We start from the raw sequence: 16,824 nt of genomic DNA on the forward strand, positions 1-16,824 counted from the left end.
TTGGAGGCAAGAACCTGTTTGCCATGTTAAATCCTGGTCTTGCTACTTCTTGGGTTTCAAAACTATATACATTAACTAACCTATAAGACATTAGGTGTTCTCTCTAGAGTGGAGTTAATGGCATCTTTACAAGGTTCTTCATAGTGTATAATAAAAATGGCATCAGTGAAAATGCCTAGAATCATGCCTGGAGTGTACTAGGGTTCAACAAATAATAGTTGAATCTAAATAGGAATTAGAATGATGTAAATTCAGGATAACATTATTCTAAATATTCATCAACTGAAACAATAATGTACTGATGATAGGACATTAATGATGTAATTATGCGTGTTTCCTGTCAACTTTGACCTTCATTCCTTCTTCATGTAATTAATTGATTTTTATAATTTCACTCTTATTTCTGTAAAAACCTTTATATATTGCATTTTTTTTCTATGATATCCCCATAAAAGCAATTTGATCCTGTTAAAGTCCATCAACACTTTTGAGTCACTCTGATATAGTGCTAACGTTATGCATATTCCTAGCTTGAGTTTAGTATGTTTAGTAAAAGAGAAATACTGAGCTAGAGAAAGGTTAAAAAAATAGAACTATGCCTTCTGAGGAGTGTGATTTGTGATGTATTACTGGAAGCTGGGGTCAGGAGAATGTTGAATGAACATGTGATGCCCTTTCCTTTCTGCTCAGGATCTGAGCAAAAGCTCTTTGTGGAATTCCAGGAGCGCCAACCTCAATAGAAAGGCCATGTGAGTGTTTCTACATACCTGTCTTTAAGCATCTTTGGCTTCCTTTATTTTTTTTAACCTCATTGGGAACAAAGGTTTAATTGGGTCAGAAAATGAGAGAAAAAAATGTGTGTGCAATAACAATATTTTTCCTTCTTTAACAAGAATGAAAATAATTTATTCTCCAAGTTTTTTTATTTCTGGAACAAGATCTCACCTCAGTGTCTTTTAAGAATATAAGGGAACACTTTCTACTACAGCAAATTAGACATTTGCCTTTTTAGTGTTGAAAAAGCACACATGGAAAAATGAGTATCCTATCTTTTCTGATAGATAAGATTGTGAAATTTACTTTAAAGAGTAGGAATAAATCTGTTTTGCCTAAAGAAAAAAGGCTTAGACTGGAAGACCTGATCTTTTTTCCTTTAGTTTTTTTCAATTTTTGTTTTTAGTTCATGAGGTTGATCTTTTTTATTTTTGGTTTTTCATTAATATCCTAAGTGTTTGTCCCAGCAGTAACTCTTTGAGAAAGATAGAAACAGAGCGGGAAAGGATGATGGTTATATATAGAGAGAGAGGAGATAGAGAATTCACACAGGTGTAGATGAGTATCCTCCTGCAATTTTATTTATTCAGAGAAATAAAATTTGAAAACCAATCAAGCAAAGAATATTCTATCTGCAGTGTGTTCTGGACCTTTCCAGTTTCATCATAAAATTAACTGTCCATACAGCTAGAGGAGCAGAATTCAATACTTTCCACTCTACGAAGGGCCAGCTGGTCCCAGGCAGGTAAAATGGGACTTCCAGTGTGCAGTCCACTCTATCTGACATGGCCTTTTTCTCTGGAGCCCCCATCAAGGTCTCTCCTGGCAAGCCTGCCTCTAGACTTACAGTGCACATGACTTTCTTCTCCCGAAGGTTCAGTCGTTTGTGCTCAGGCAGGGTGGTGGGTTATTGCAGCATGAAATTAAACAATAATTGTAATTGTACTTTCTTCCCTGAGGACCTTAAATACTGGAGATACTCTTTGAATGCATTTATTCTGACTTGCCCGTGGCCACTTGCGCACTTGAGCAGGGCAAGTAACAATTTAAAGAGAGCTAATTTCAGCCTGTGAACATTTAGAGGCCACGTGGGCTAATGAAACTGATTTGTAGGCTTGTCCGGAGACATTCACAGACTCATTTGTAGGCATCTGCTTTGCATAGTTTAGGAACCCTTTAGTTTAATTGATTCAGAACAACACAAACACAGTTAAATCTTATATATGTTGTGTGATCATATAGATAATTAAAAACAAAAACCAACAACTGTTTTTCAGTTAGCTTAGGGCATATGTGGTAAACAAGTTACATGCAAGCCTGCTGCTCATTTTTCTATGAAAATAATAGGAGGGCTGAAAACAATTTCTCTATTGGTAAAGATAGAGGTCAGATGAAGCTGATACTTTTCTTGCAAATAAATATATACACACATATGTATGCATAGACTCTATTGTTACTGTTTCACATATTTTTCCTTTCTTTAATCATTGAAAAATTTAAAGAATATTTAAACCACCCTAATTTTTTGAACAGGTTGAGAAGTTCAAATGGAGCTGACAGTAAGTTTTTATATTTAAACATTTTATTTTATTTATTTTCATCTTATTAATGGTGAGATTCACTCTCCTGCTGAGATTTTCATGGTTCTTGAAATTCTATGTATGATTTTTGTCTCCTAAAACAAAGTAGAAGTTCAGTAGAAAAGGAGAAAGTTAAATGTCTTTCTCCAGATTAATCAGGACTGATGTCTGGCTGAAAATTTTTTGAATTAACTCTTTTCCAGTTTTCTCTGTGTCCTGAGGCTATAAGCACTGAGCTCATTTAGATAGTTCCAGCAACTCTTACTGTTACTTTTTACATTGCTCATTAGGAGCCATTCACAAAATTTTATGTGGATACCTTTTTCCTCTATGGTTTCAGTAGGACTCGGCCCCAAAGGGCTAAGTGGGGCTACCAACTCCCTGGTAAGGTAATCCTCAGTAGCTCCTCTTAAACTTTGCTACAGTCTACTAGCTCCTTCCCACGTGCTTGACCCCTGCTGCAGAGTGGCCACCTCACTCTTCTATGGTCTTGTTCTATGCCACTTTCTCTGACTTTCAGTACCTCCCTTGCAGCTGGTTCCTTCCCCTCCCACTACAAACAAATTTAAGTCATTTTCTACACACACACATAAAATCCTTTTTAAAATTTCCCTAGCCTTCAAACTGCCTTTCTTGTCCCTTATCTCCAAATTAATTGAAAGAGTATTAACATTTGCTCTTCAGCCCAGGGTGCCTATCCCTGCCACTCTACTGAAACTCCACACTCACTTCCAAGTCGCAGGACCTCTTTTTAGCCCTCACTGAACCTGTGGCATTTGACCTTGACCATTTTATCCACTTTCTAAGTTTCCATGAGGCTGTTCTTCCCCGACTGTTCTTTTGTTTCTTTGTTGACTGGCCACTCTGATAGCCTCCTCTTCTTCCACCCAGGCGGGGAATCTTTTACAGTGTCCTTCCTGTGTCCTTCCTACCCCCACTTACAGTGTCCTTCCTACCCCCACTACTCTCAGCTATCAATCTGCCTTCTAACTCCAAATCATCCCGGGCCCCATCTTTCCAAACCGTCTGTTTTGCTCTACCCTGCTATTCCTGCCTTACATCTCCAGCTCTTGTTTTCCTACATACTAAATGAATACTTTCTTTAGCTCTTGATTTTGTGTCATCCTGTGGGTGGTCTCCTCTCTTTACATTTTCCTGTGTTCCTACTGGAATTATCTTTCTGAACAATAAATCATCACTAATGTAGCAACTTTTGATGGCCTCCCCTTGCCTAGGCTGCAAATGTCTGAGTTTTTTACTTGACAGCCTGGCCCCGGCCCAGATCTCCAGGTTCATGTTCATGAGCCCTTTCACGCAACACGTCTGCCATGCGGCGTATAACCACCCACCTGTTAGCACCTCCACTGGGGTGTCTGGAAGGCGTCACCAACAAAACGGCTCACCTTTCCCATCCATCTCGGGAAACGGCAGTTCCGCCTTTGCAGCTGCTGAGGCCCAAGTCTTGCAGTCATATTGATTCCCATTTCCTCACATCCCCACTTCCAATCCATCAGTAATCCTTCCAAATTTATCAAAAATCTGATCCCTTTGCTACTTCCACATATCATTCTTTATTTCTTCCCCAGATCATATGATGTCTTCCAAGCTATTGCTCTCTGACAGTCTATTTCCAGAGGACATCCAGAATTACCCTTTTAAAGTCGAATTGAGTCACTTTTCTGCTGAAATGGTGTTCCAGCTTGCTCTGTAAAAGCAAAGGGCCAACAATGTTTACAAGGCCCTGTTGGTCCGGCCCCCTCCTCCAACTCTCCAACCCCATTTCGTCTCAGCACAGTCCACTCCGGCCACCTTAATACTCAAGCACAGTCCTGCCTCATGGCATTTGCACTTGCTGTTTTCTTTGCCTGGGATATTCTTCCTTTATTCATGGACTTATCCCCTCTCTTCCTTCAGGTCTATGCTCAAATTTCACCTTATCAAAGAGGCCTTGCCCAACCACCCTATATAAAATAGGACCCACCCCCACACTTCCTAAACCTCTTAAGTTGATGTATATGTAATATACTAGATACAGTCCATAGATTATAGCCAGAGAATTTATCTGTCTTTATTACTTCTCTTTCTCTTGAGCATAGACCAGTGCCTGGCACATAGTAGGTATTGAATAAATATGTGTTGAATGAATGATCTCACAGCTCCTTATGGGGTGAAGCTAGGATTTATCAACTTCGTCAAACTCAGATGCCCATATTCTTTTAAGTATTTCACACCGTTTCTTAGGAAGTTTTCATAGGCCTACTACATTACTTAGCAAACTGTATTATGACTATAGTTTCCATGTCTTTCTCTCCCAGCATCTCATCTTTGCTTTTCTTTAGGGTGGGAGCCACATCTTATTGACATCTGTCAGACCTAGCATGCCCTATAGTGGGAGCTGAATATTATTATTATTGAACTAACTCAGAAAGGAAGATTCTATTCTGATGATCTTACGTTTTACCAAGCACCCCCAAAGGAAGGGATTTTTGTTCCTTCCCTTATCCAGCAACAAGAAGCCAGAGAGATCTGTGAAATGAGGCTCATTATGCTGTTTACTCTGCTAGGTATAAAGCAGTTACTACCATGAGACTAAAATTCTCCACTTTAATTTTGATTTTATGAAACGGCAAAACTGTTGCAAAGGATTTCTCTGGAGCCTAGTAATTTAGGACTTGAGCACATAGAGAGAACCAGTTAAACTTGCAGGAGGGGTTCCCAGCACACAGTCCTCTGTAACCACACAAGTCCCTTGGTGTCTTATTCTCCGCCCACCCCTTTGTTCCCAGTATACACCTCTTAATGTGTTTTTATCATTTGATTGTCATTTTAGATCAGTGAAGTAGTCTGCTAATAACTTGGTATTAATAATGTCTTTATATGGGTACTGCATCTTGGTGGGAAGCCCAGAGAATTGTGCTTCTGGGATGTCATGAAGTGTGATGGGCAGCTGAGTGCCTTCTGCAGCAGAGGTGTAATTGGTTCAGAGGAAATACATCTTTGAGGCTAATATTACCTGTCTTTCTTCAATTCCCTCTATAAATATGTTTGGAGATATTGCATTGATGATTGGAAACTGTCAGGATACCATACCCAATAATGTTGTTAAAGGATATTAGATAATCTTTTTCAAATACTGAAAAGCCATTCTGATTAACCTGTTCAATAATAACTTTGAAAGCAACATATTCATAAGCATGTATTTATCTCCAGCCAACTAATTAAATGACAATCTTCTGTATAATTTCAGAAATCTCAGCCTCCTTAAAAAGCCCTCAAGAGTCCCACCATCATTATTCAGGTAGGATGCATGCACACACAGATATGTCAACTGAGCTAAATGTCTGATTTTGCATCTGTAAACAGAAACACTGATGAACTCCGTAGTATTGACATGTCTCCCAACTTGAAAAGTGGTTCACTCTGATGAGAACATTCTAATTTCTTATCTTGCCATTGGCTTGGGACAACAAGTTGTTAGGACTTAAGAGCATTTGACTTAAGAAATTTTTAAAAAACGTGTGTTGGCGAGTTCCAAATTGTGAAGGAAAAAGATGACCTTGAGAGCTTAAAGTTCCTTCTAAGCTCTGAACCAGCCCAAAGTCAGAGGTCTCCATATTTTGGACTGTGGGAGAAACAGGCCTAAAACTAGCTTTTTGAGGGAGGATTTTGTACCTTCACTGGGCCTTCAGTGAACACAACCACTGAATGAACACCAGTCCCACAGAGTAAGTTCAACAAAGACACCTTCCAAAGGTGTTATAAACAAGATGCCAAGGGTCTTGACTTTCTTAAGCAATGTCGTGTTCACAGTGCTTGACTTGTCTTTCTTTCAAGATGGGAACAATTGTACTTGCCCTTCCGAGGAACAGTCTGCCAAAGGGCTAGAGGGGAATTAAGAGAGAAATGTTTTCAAATGCAAAGCGATATAATAATGGACTGGGCCTGGGCCCCTGGGGGGCCCCTGGGGGGCCATTGCTCTGAGCGCCAGATGAGCTGATACACGGGCAAGCCTTTTGTACAGTCTCAAGCTGAGCACATGTAAGAGCTTATTGGTGTGATAAGCACCATTATTATTATATCAAGGTCATGTATTCAGGGTCCGGTAACAGATTGCCTTCTCCTGAATTCTCCTCTGTAGTGAATAGTGTTTCTGTGGATTCCAGACTCTTCATTTCAGTCTCCTATAACTAGGTCTTTCAGCTCAGCAGCTTTTGACTCCATCTGTGAACATCAAGTCTCTAGTGAGGAAACCTGTAACTCACATATTGACTCTGATCTGTTAGGATACGGCTCTTAACAGGAAAATGAAGATCACTTGCTTCTAATTAAAATTGGTCTTCAGCTCTCTCTGAGAAGAGCAGGTGAACTGTGCAGAGTCAACAGTAGATGTCCCCACAGTCTGTGGCACACTAGCTCTGCTCTGGAGAAGAAACACCCGAGAATGAAGACTGCAGAGTAAAATGCCCTTTAAAAGAAAAGTTGCACATACGTATGGATTAGTATGTGCTCTGATATTCACGAGAGTGGAGATGATAGCCCTACCTCAGGCACGTTATAAAATCTCAATCTGTTCCTGGGGTAACACTGGGGTATCCTTCCTGTTAAAGTCATACTTTATTTTAAAAACTGCATTATAGGTAATATTTTTAATAGAAGCAAAGAAAAGGGGTCTTGGAAATGAAATATTTTAGCATCATACGAATATACTGATGTGGGGGAGGCTTTCTGTAAATTCAAACCACTGGTGCCTACTTAAAATCATGAATCTATTTTTATTTGCAGCCATTGAAAGAAACAACTTAATGAGGCTCTCACAGACCATACCATTCACACCCATCCAGCTGTTTGGTGAGCACCACTTCTACCTTCCTGAGGCTGTGCTGGGGCAGAGGCATAACATCTGAGGGAATCAAAGGGGAACCCATTTTGTGTCATTTTAGTGGAAAATTTCATTTTGCTGGTGATTTTGCCAGTGGTTGCAGTTTAGTGAGATGAATTTCCTAAAATGGAAACTCTTGTTAACTGCCTGGCCAGCACTTAGGGTCAAAATCTAATACTATGGGGACGGGGCCGATGATGAGCAACAGTTGGGAAAAAAGCAATAATGTTGCACCTGGCATTCACTGACTTAAGGCTGAAAGTAAGTAGGAAAGTAAAGGACCAACTAACCAGGAGAAATAAATGCAGAAGAAAGTGATAAATATCAATATGATAAAATCTAACAGACATCTGTAGAGAAATGCTTTGTAGGTTGTTTTTTGTTTATTTTGTTTTCTGTAAACTAATTGCTCTTAGCTCAGAGAGCAAATGTCATTTTTAAAGGCTGGAATAGTAAAGAAAAACAAGCTTGCATTAGATTAGCCAAGGCTACCAGAGTCTCTCTGACAGTTTAACAGGGTGCCGCAGGCCATCCTAGACCTTGGTTCTCCTCACACGCTTCTCATGAGGACGGACCAGGTTTCTGATCACTTATGCAAAAACCTTCTCCTTCCCCTTGGCTCCGTGGCTGGTTTGCAACTCAGTAACTCTGCTCTAAGTATTTAGGACTCTAAAGAGACCTCCCCAGTGGCATTTATCTGGGCACCAAGAATAAAGTTTTGAATATAATGTTACTGAACATTACCTAGACATGTTTTTTTGGTAAGTGGTTATGTGCCAGAGTGAGCAAATAGATTCCTTTCTTGGGAAACCAGTACAGTGATCACAAAAAAACCCTGTGAAGCACACGTATAAGGAGAAAATCAAACACAGGCTCCATAGAAGTTTGTATAGAAAATGTGACTTCTGTTATGAAACGTTAAACAGTGTATTAGCTAGAGTCTAGGCTGAATGAGAATTGCTCCCTGTTCAACAGCCTAAAAGCAGAAGCAGTACAGCAGTTAAGGAGCACTTTTGTCTGTAAAATCTTTTATGTGGGTTAAGTTTGTATTTGAGGTTCCAGTTCACCTGAGCCAGTTTAATATATTTAATCACTACAGCGACCCAATGAGGTGAGCATTATTTTTCACTCCCATTTTACTGATGAGGAAACTGAGGTTTTACTTGTTCAAAGGCACAAAGGAAGGAGGGAGAGGCTCTGGGGTATGACCTCGGTTCTGTCACAGCTGGGTGAAAACATGCATTCTCAGTTGGGGCAGTATCACCACCAAGGGAGCAAAAACATCTTTTTATGTATAAAGCACAGATATATACATATATAGTACATAAATGGATACATGGTTTGCATTTGGTATTAAAATACCATGGAAGCTGCAATTAGGAAAAAAATGTCTAATAAGGGAGATGATAATGAAAACACAGGGATAAACTATCTCTCTCCAATTATTTGTCTTTAACAAAAGACGCATAACCTTATGATGATTTCGTTTCCGTCTATAGTCTGTAAAAACAGCAACTTGATTCTTGTACATCATCCAATATTTTGTCCCTTCTCTCCTTCTCCCCCTTTGTTGAGCAATAACATGGTCTGAACCATGCCCTTACTCTGTACCTGAACCTGCATAGGTGAAATTCCCATCTCCTCTGACCACCTGGGAAACCAAACAGATTCTGGCTTGACACTTAGGATGGCATCCATGTCACAGATGTGGGATCTCACTGAACTCCTTGCCTGCACTTTTTTTTTTTAGGGGTCAGAAAAAAAATTGTTTTTTTAATTGAAGGATAGTAGATACACAATCTTATATTAGTTTCAAGTATACAATCACCTGTACTTCTTTTTGCAGCAGGAGAAGAAGTAACTGTCTATAGGCTGGAGGAGAGTTCCCCTCTGAATCTTGATAAAAGCATGTCTTCCTGGTCCCAGCGAGGGAGAGCAGCCAGGATCCAGGTGCTGTCTCGAGAGGAGATGGACGGGGGCCTGCGCAAAGCCATGAGAGTCATCAGCACTTGGTCTGAGGATGATGTTCTCAAGCCCGGGCACATTTTCATTGTGAAGTCTTTCCTTCCTGAGGTTGTACAGACCTGGCACAGAATCTTCCAGGAGAGCACTGTGCTTCATCTGTGTCTCAGGGTAAGTCAGACCCAGAGCCCAGATGGATGGGTCAGGGAAGGGAGAGCTGGCTGCATCCTGACCAAAGGCTCTTATCATCAGCCCCAAGGGTACCATATTCTTTTTTTTTTTGCTGGTGGTAGTGTTTTGCTATCTTTGTTTCGTAGAGGTTTTGCTTTTGGAGTGTGGAATGGAGAGGGCAGAATATAATCACACTTGGGATGCCTCTAGTAATTCTGTGATCATTAGTTAGTAGGCATGTGATAGTAAACCAATATATTTACCAGTGCTCCCTATTTTATAGGAAATCCAACAACAAAGAGCAGCTCAAAAACTGATCTATACCTTCAACCAAGTGAAACCACAAACCATCCCCTACACACCAAGGTAAGGAGATATTAGACCCTTGCCCCTTCATTTTAAGTAGGAATTTCTATCATTTCTTCTCAGCTCTATTAGTTATGAAACAGGCCAGACTCATGGGGAACATCCCCAGGACTTATTTTGGGTCTTCCCTTCTATAGTTCTGTAGACTGATAAATACAATTAGATATCCCAAGACACCTTGGCTTAAATACTTGAAGTTATGTGAGTGGAAAAGAGAAATTCAAGCAGAGGCTATGATTAACCTCTCAATTACTTGAAACAGGAAGATCTAGGTATAGTTACTAATGTCCAGGAACATTATGGCAGCAAACCATTTCTACTTGAAGCATAATTTATTTCCCTAATATCTTACAGAATTAGGAACCTTATAAGAATGAACTCTTGTTACTTTCACTTAAGCGTCTTCATCCACTCATCACATTCATTTAGCATGATAGAGCATAAGTTGGTGCTGAAGATTGTAGTAAAGTACTATTGTTTCATTTATGAGGAACTTTATAGGGCATGGCAAGGAAAGTTGAATCTGATACTCAAAAAAGAGCTGGCTTTTCTTCAGAGAGAAGGCAGGCAGGTAGGCGTGGGGAACCCTCTCCACTTTGCCATCTGCCTCTTCCGTAGAAAGGCGAGGGCTTGGGTACTGAAGCTGCATCAGACCAGAGTTAGGTGATCTTCCCTGTTGCTGAGTGTTCAGTAATGGAAGTCCCTCTTTTGCTGCCTTGCGGGGAAACCAGTGGCCTCTTATTCCTCCTCATAGGTTCCTGGAAGTTTTCTTAATCTACTGCCATTCGGCCAATCAGTGGTTGACCATCGAGAAGTATATGACGGGGGAGTTCCGCAAGTACAACAATAACAACGGTGATGAAATCGCCCCCACCAACACCCTGGAGGAGCTCCTGTTGGCTTTTTCTCACTGGACCTATGAGTATACTCGGGGAGAGCTGCTGGTTTTAGATTTGCAAGGTGATTGATAGCCTAGGACTCAATACAGCAAGCATGAGGCAGAGGCCAGGAGATGTTGACCAGGAATTGCTTTCTCCATTATTATCACCCACATATGAGCCTGGCTCTCTCTTTACCCAAAGCCATAGTTAAGGGCTTTCAGTGAAGACATTACTTGACAGTATGTGTGTGTGTGTTTGTTTTTTAAAATTTGAAAATGGAAAGATGTTACCATTTTTCTGGATTTATTTATTGTTTGTGAAACTGTCCTAAATGGGAGTAACTAGATGGGTGTGCCAAGAAATTTTGCAAGAACCAGAATGGGTAGGGTGTAGAGTCACTTCATCTTGTTTTGAAGGGAGGTGGGGCCATTTATTTCAGGGACATTGTATAGTGATGATCATGAGCAACTACCATGTTTCCCACTTAGATCAAGGGAAAAATAGAGGCAGATGAGTAGCTGCCTAAAACTTAAAGACATCTAAAACTTTGATCTAAGTAGTTAATGATTTCTGCACCAAATGTTCCCGACTTTACCTTGGACTTAGGTTCACAGCATACATACATACATTCAAACACACAGGAAAGTTTAAATTCTGGACATTTTTCATGATTTTGAGTTCAGTGCTTTAGCAATTTATAATTTACTTTGCTCTTATTGCTGTGTACCTTGGTATGACAGGGAATGAAAGCACAAACTCTGTCTGAGAGAGACGACCCAGTGCACTCTTATTTAACGAAAGCCTTTGATCGGTTCATCTCCCCACTATCAACACCTCACATGTGATTTATAATCCTGCAGGACAAAACAGAGTCTCTCTAGCAGGCTTTCCTTGCAGGGACAGAACGAAATATGTATTAAGGTCAAAGTTTAGTCCCTGGGCTCACTGACTGGGACTTCGGTTTTAAATAGGGGATTTAGCCCAGGAACTTTCAGAGAAGTTATCTTGTTTAATCCTAGAAGCAGCACCTCAAGGTAGATATTATAGAGAATTTAGGCCCAGAAAGTTTAAATAACTTGCCCAAGGTTGCACATCTACTTAAGAGGAAGCCAGGATGCAGACTTAATCTGGTTGACCATTCATATTCTTTCCTTTTCACTGTGCTTTCTTTTATTTATGAGTTTCATGCTGATAAGACACAACTGGTTAATTTAAACAGAATGGGCCTTTTCTTGTCTTCTCTGACTGTCCTACCTCTCCAGTCCTGGGATTCTGTGTTAACAGCCAGGCTGGGAAACGAGGGACAGTGAAGATAAGCAGGCAATCCCGGGGCATTGTGAGTCATGTCCAGTAAGACTGCAAAGCCAGTTTTGATTAACATTTGTGCCACGTGCACAATGATGTATGTACACTGTTTACACATAAGTCCTTCTGTTCTTTCAGATCTGTGCTGTTTACAGGTTGAATTATATTTCCAGCCCTCAAACACAATATTTTAGGAAGCAAATTAAAGTTAAAACAGTCAGGATGATTCAGCTTTTAAACCAGTAAGTGCATGATCCATGTAAAACCCAGCAGGCTGATGCCCAAGGCATCTGCTTCTGCGGCTCATGTCAGGGAGAGGCTGTTTTCCTCTGTACTTCAGTGTCTGTGCTTTGAGTTTGGGGTGGAGTTGTTTAAAAAGAAACACAGAAGCAAAAAAACAACCAAAGACAAACTTTAAGGAATTAATGATGACTCTTCAGTGTGTTTTGTATTCCACTTGAATAGGTTTTTGTTTAATGATGTTTATGTTTGGGGATTTTTATGTCTCTTGGTAATCCAAAGTGACATTAAACAGAACAAATGCTGCATTGATAGTCTTGGCGGAAAAAGAGAATTAACTTTATTCTTTTACTGGGAAATTATGTGAATTGCAGAAAAAGGCCACTCCAAATGAACTAAGTCAAAACATTGACTTTCAAAGAAGGGAAGAATGGACATCATAGGATAAAGATGAAGAAATTGAGATACTTAATGGATAGTTTTGGCCAATTGGTAAGGTCTTAATTTCTGGAAGAACATGAATCCTATAATATTTATAAGCAGTTATATTTTACTACTACTAGCTAACATTTACTAAATATTTACTTTGTGGCAAGCACTTAGCCAAAGGCTTATGCATTATCGTGTTTAATCCAAACCAGGTTGGAGAAGAAAACTGGAAGAATATAATGTATTCTTAAAATATATCAATGATTTTTGGTTCAGTTCTGTATTTTATTCAGTTGATTATGCCTCGTTTTTGGAGAGATGATTTGCATTGTCTGGGGGATAGGAGTGGAGATTGAGAGGCCCAGTGATGGCAGTTAGGAGGAAGAGCTTGAGCGGTGCAGTGCTGGCCTCTGAGTCCTGGCTTCACCATGAATTAGTTGCATGACTGGGGATGACCACCTGGAGTTCCACTTCCCTCATTCGTAATTGGGGAAAATAATACTATGCACTTAAATCTAGGATTGTTAAGGGACTGAAGTGAGACAAGTTCTTGACACATAGTAAACTCTCAGTAATGTGCATTATTGTTGTTAGTATTAATTTTTGTGTGGCTCTTTAAAATGGAAAATTGTCTTCAGTTGTGGGTAGTCTATTCTTAGCCATGTGGTCATGGTGGTATGGTAGAGACCCGAGCTGCAGCCTGTGTAGAGTGAAGCCCTGATACCAGCTTGCTGTGGCTCCCTATTGCTTTGAGGGAAAGAAGGAATGAAAAATGCTCTGGCAGTTTATTCTTTATTTTCTTCTCCTCTCTACTTTCTTCCAATGGGATTGTCAGTCACTAATCCAGGAGCTGCTGCACCAGGCGGGGAAGCTGAATTCTAAGGAGAGGCTTGACCAATTTCTAATTGGCTATAATTGCACTGTAATTTTCCAGTCTCTTCCCATTCAAAAATCCTACATGAGAGAGCCCAAATCATCATCATTACACTTGAAATCCAACATTTAATTCCTGGCAATGAGACCGGAAAACAATTACATTTCAAGCGACAGTGGTCCACAACATTTTTCTAAAGCTCAGTATATTTTTCAAAGAACTTTTGGAGATAGCAGATTTCCTTTTATTCAACAAAGCAATTTCCAGAATAAGTCAGCATTAGCATCAATGTGCTCCTCATGAATCCTGCTGCTACTAAGAAGGTAACTTCTTGCCACAGTGGTAGAAGTTCACTGATGTGTCCCAAGGTGGTGGGGATCATAACGTAAGACTCTGGGTTTCTCATAGGGCATGCTGCATATTATATGTGCATACTCTATCAAGGCTGGTAAAGAGATGTCACTGGGTTTTTAGATGTTAAGATGCTTTCAAACATCTAGGAGAATATGTGGGTAGGATGTGCTTTGATGTTTCAGTTTGCCAATCAGGTGATTCTTGTGTAGCTGAGAGTGGCAGGCATCGGGGAGACTGGGGATAGGTGAGGGGTGCAGCATGATTGATTCTCTGAACTGCTGTCTATTGTCACTCATTGGAAGCCTCTTCTGCCATGTGAGGGCCTCAAAATATCTATTTAGTAGTTAAGCTTTGAGCTGTCAGATTGGGTTTAGAGATATAAAGGTTTGTGGATTCTCTACCCTCATTCTTATAGGGGAATTTATATTCATTAGGAACCACAGTACTTTAGGGAAATGAGTTAATCAGAACATGATTTTGCCAGTGATAAGAAAAGAGAATTTTACTTCATAAGAGGTCTTGATAGAATAAAGATAATAAAAATAGTAACTGACATTTTTTAGTGCCCTGTGGGTCAGACACTTTGCCAAGTGGCTTGTTTACAATAGTTCATTTAATCTTCTCAGTAACCCTAGAAGATAAGGCCCATTGGTATTCACACTTTCATATGACAAAACTGAGATTCAGAGAGATTAAAGGGGTCCAGCTCACACAACTAGAGAGTGACGGGGTCGTCAATGGAACGCAGATCCTTTGACCTCTGCCTATCTAACAAGCAACAAGATGTAAAGTCAATGGAAGCTGATGTGATTTGAAGACTTTTTTTTCCCTCATAAAACTTCCTTTATCCCAATCAATGTTACCTCTTCAGGTGCTGTGTGTATTCTCAGCTTAAATTTACAGTGCGTTCAGACATCAGCCTAAAGTTTCATCATTGCTGGAAACTTCAGGCTTTGTTAGGTCTGAGCTTAAACATGTGAAGGATTTGTAGCCTTCAGTCTCTGTATTGATGGTACTTGGGCTATCATTTTGTCTGTCATTCTGTTTATTTACTGCATTGTTTGAAAAGCAGGGTCCCTCTAGGTGGTTCCTTCTTATACCTATAATGAAAAAAGTATAAAGAGCCCAGCCTCTTCCTATGACTTCTTCTTTAATAAGAATAAAGGCCGAGCAAAGCACATTTGCACACTTCCCCTAGGGCCCGTGTTTCGGGCTTTCTTTCCCTTTCCCTATTCAAAATCAGTGTATGAAGAGATTCTAAGCCAGATGTTCTTAAATGGAATTCAGGTGTGTGAACTTTGATGAGAAAACAAATTACACCTTTATTTTCACTAACCTATAACTGAAATTCATTATTTCCTTCAATTATAATGGAGAGCACACACCACAGAGGTATTAGCAGCATTGGTGCCTGTTTACAGTAGCAATTACAGATATTAACCTAGCACATTACAGTGCTGGCAGATAACTCAAAATACTGTTTATATTTATTACTCATTGAACGCTATAGTAGTTAATAGGCTTGCACTAGATCCTGCTATTTTTAGAGTATTAATAACAAAGCACATGTATTGCAATACAATAATTTAAAAAATATTTTGATAACTGTAGTTCAGTATCATTGGCTTCCTTTATAGTTTAATGAATTTAAATTACACATTCTAAAGCATTATTTTGAGAAGGGGGTCCATTAGCGTCCCTAGACTGGCAAAGAGGGTCATGACACAAAAAATGTTGAAAATCCCAACTCCAGGCAGGTCATTTTTCTAAAGAAGTCAGTTTCTTAGGGGAAAGGCCTATATACTATAAGGATTATATTTTCTTACAAAAGGTTTAGCATATGTTAAAACACACAGAACAGAGCAAAAACATCTTTTTTAAAAATAGTGGGTAGAGACTCTGAGTATTGTTTACCAAATGTATAAGTACATAATAATACTATAAATTTCATACAATTTAAAATAATTTTCCCACAAGGTTGGTCTCTTCCAAGCAGAGAGACCCATTGCTTGTTTAGAGGCTAATAGTAGAAATCACTGGGTTTTGCCCAAATGAGGCATTCACCTCTCTGAGCAGCTTGCCTGTGAATCGTTACTGCCATCAGATGTCAGTCTCCTAGCCGCCTGGATTTTGTTAACAGAGATTTACTTTGGGCATCAATCCCTGCTTTGATAAATGTTAGTTTTAAATTACACTTTTGTTATCCTTTTATGCTTCGGTGTCATTTTTTAAAAAGTAAATTTTATTGAAGAATAACATTCACTCAGGAAAGGGCACACAGCATAAGCATACATCTCAAAGACTCCACAACTCAACGTGTGTAACCAGCACCCAGATCAAGAATTCGGGGGCATTTGTATTCTATTATTTGTAACTGCTGTGTATGTAGCACTTGATGTGTGTTTTTGATGGAGCAGAGTTTGTACCCGTGGAACCACACAGCACCTTGCACCTTGCTGAGCACTGATGTGCTCCGTCTAAAGGGACCATAGACTGGTGGGAGGGGCACGAGCTTTGGCTCAGCTTGAATGTTGTCACCACCGGGGACTATGCAACTTCTGACAAATTGTTTAATCTCTTTGAACACCAATGGACTCAGTGGTTAAGTGAGAATATGAGGATGCTAATGAGTTCATGATTTCCAACAGTTAGAGAAAATAAAATTAGAATGTCTACTCTATACAAATGGTAAATGAATGACAGAGGCCATTATCAGTACCTGTGAACCCACCACTAAAACACTCACTTGTGGCGTAGAAGAACATAGCAGAGGGGGTTGTAGGAGATAGCACAGTAAAATTTTTAAGCACACCCGGTTTTGATAATTTTTATAGATTGTATTTACTACATGGTGAATGTAAGTTTAAAAAAGGAAATCAAGGTTTATTCTTTCTTGAATTTTCCGAGAAAGTGAAATCCCCATTTGCTAAATGCATATTCTTTCTTCTTGGAGGTGTTGGAGAAAATTTGACAGATCCATCTGTAATAAAACCTGAAGACAAACAGTAA

General features: G+C 39.7%; 1 protein-coding gene across 4 annotated transcripts in view; it reads left to right on the top strand.

Moving 5' to 3' along the window:
* The window catches only part of TRPM6 (transient receptor potential cation channel subfamily M member 6), a 150,365-nt gene that overhangs the window by 123,061 nt on the left and 10,480 nt on the right, over window positions 1–16,824 (top strand). For all 4 annotated transcript variants that reach the window (XM_036893468.2, XM_057498579.1, XM_036893467.2 and 1 more), the window contains 8 exons: window positions 691–749; window positions 2,308–2,333; window positions 5,602–5,652; window positions 7,137–7,202; window positions 9,080–9,366; window positions 9,650–9,732; window positions 10,487–10,692; window positions 16,769–16,820. In XM_036893468.2, coding sequence (XP_036749363.2) covers window positions 691–749; window positions 2,308–2,333; window positions 5,602–5,652; window positions 7,137–7,202; window positions 9,080–9,366; window positions 9,650–9,732; window positions 10,487–10,692; window positions 16,769–16,820 — 830 coding nt within the window. The remainder of the gene's footprint in view (window positions 1–690; window positions 750–2,307; window positions 2,334–5,601; window positions 5,653–7,136; window positions 7,203–9,079; window positions 9,367–9,649; window positions 9,733–10,486; window positions 10,693–16,768; window positions 16,821–16,824) is intronic.

This window comes from Manis pentadactyla, chromosome 3 (assembly GCF_030020395.1).
Source record: "Manis pentadactyla isolate mManPen7 chromosome 3, mManPen7.hap1, whole genome shotgun sequence".
NCBI classification, from domain to species: Eukaryota; Metazoa; Chordata; class Mammalia; order Pholidota; family Manidae; genus Manis; species Manis pentadactyla.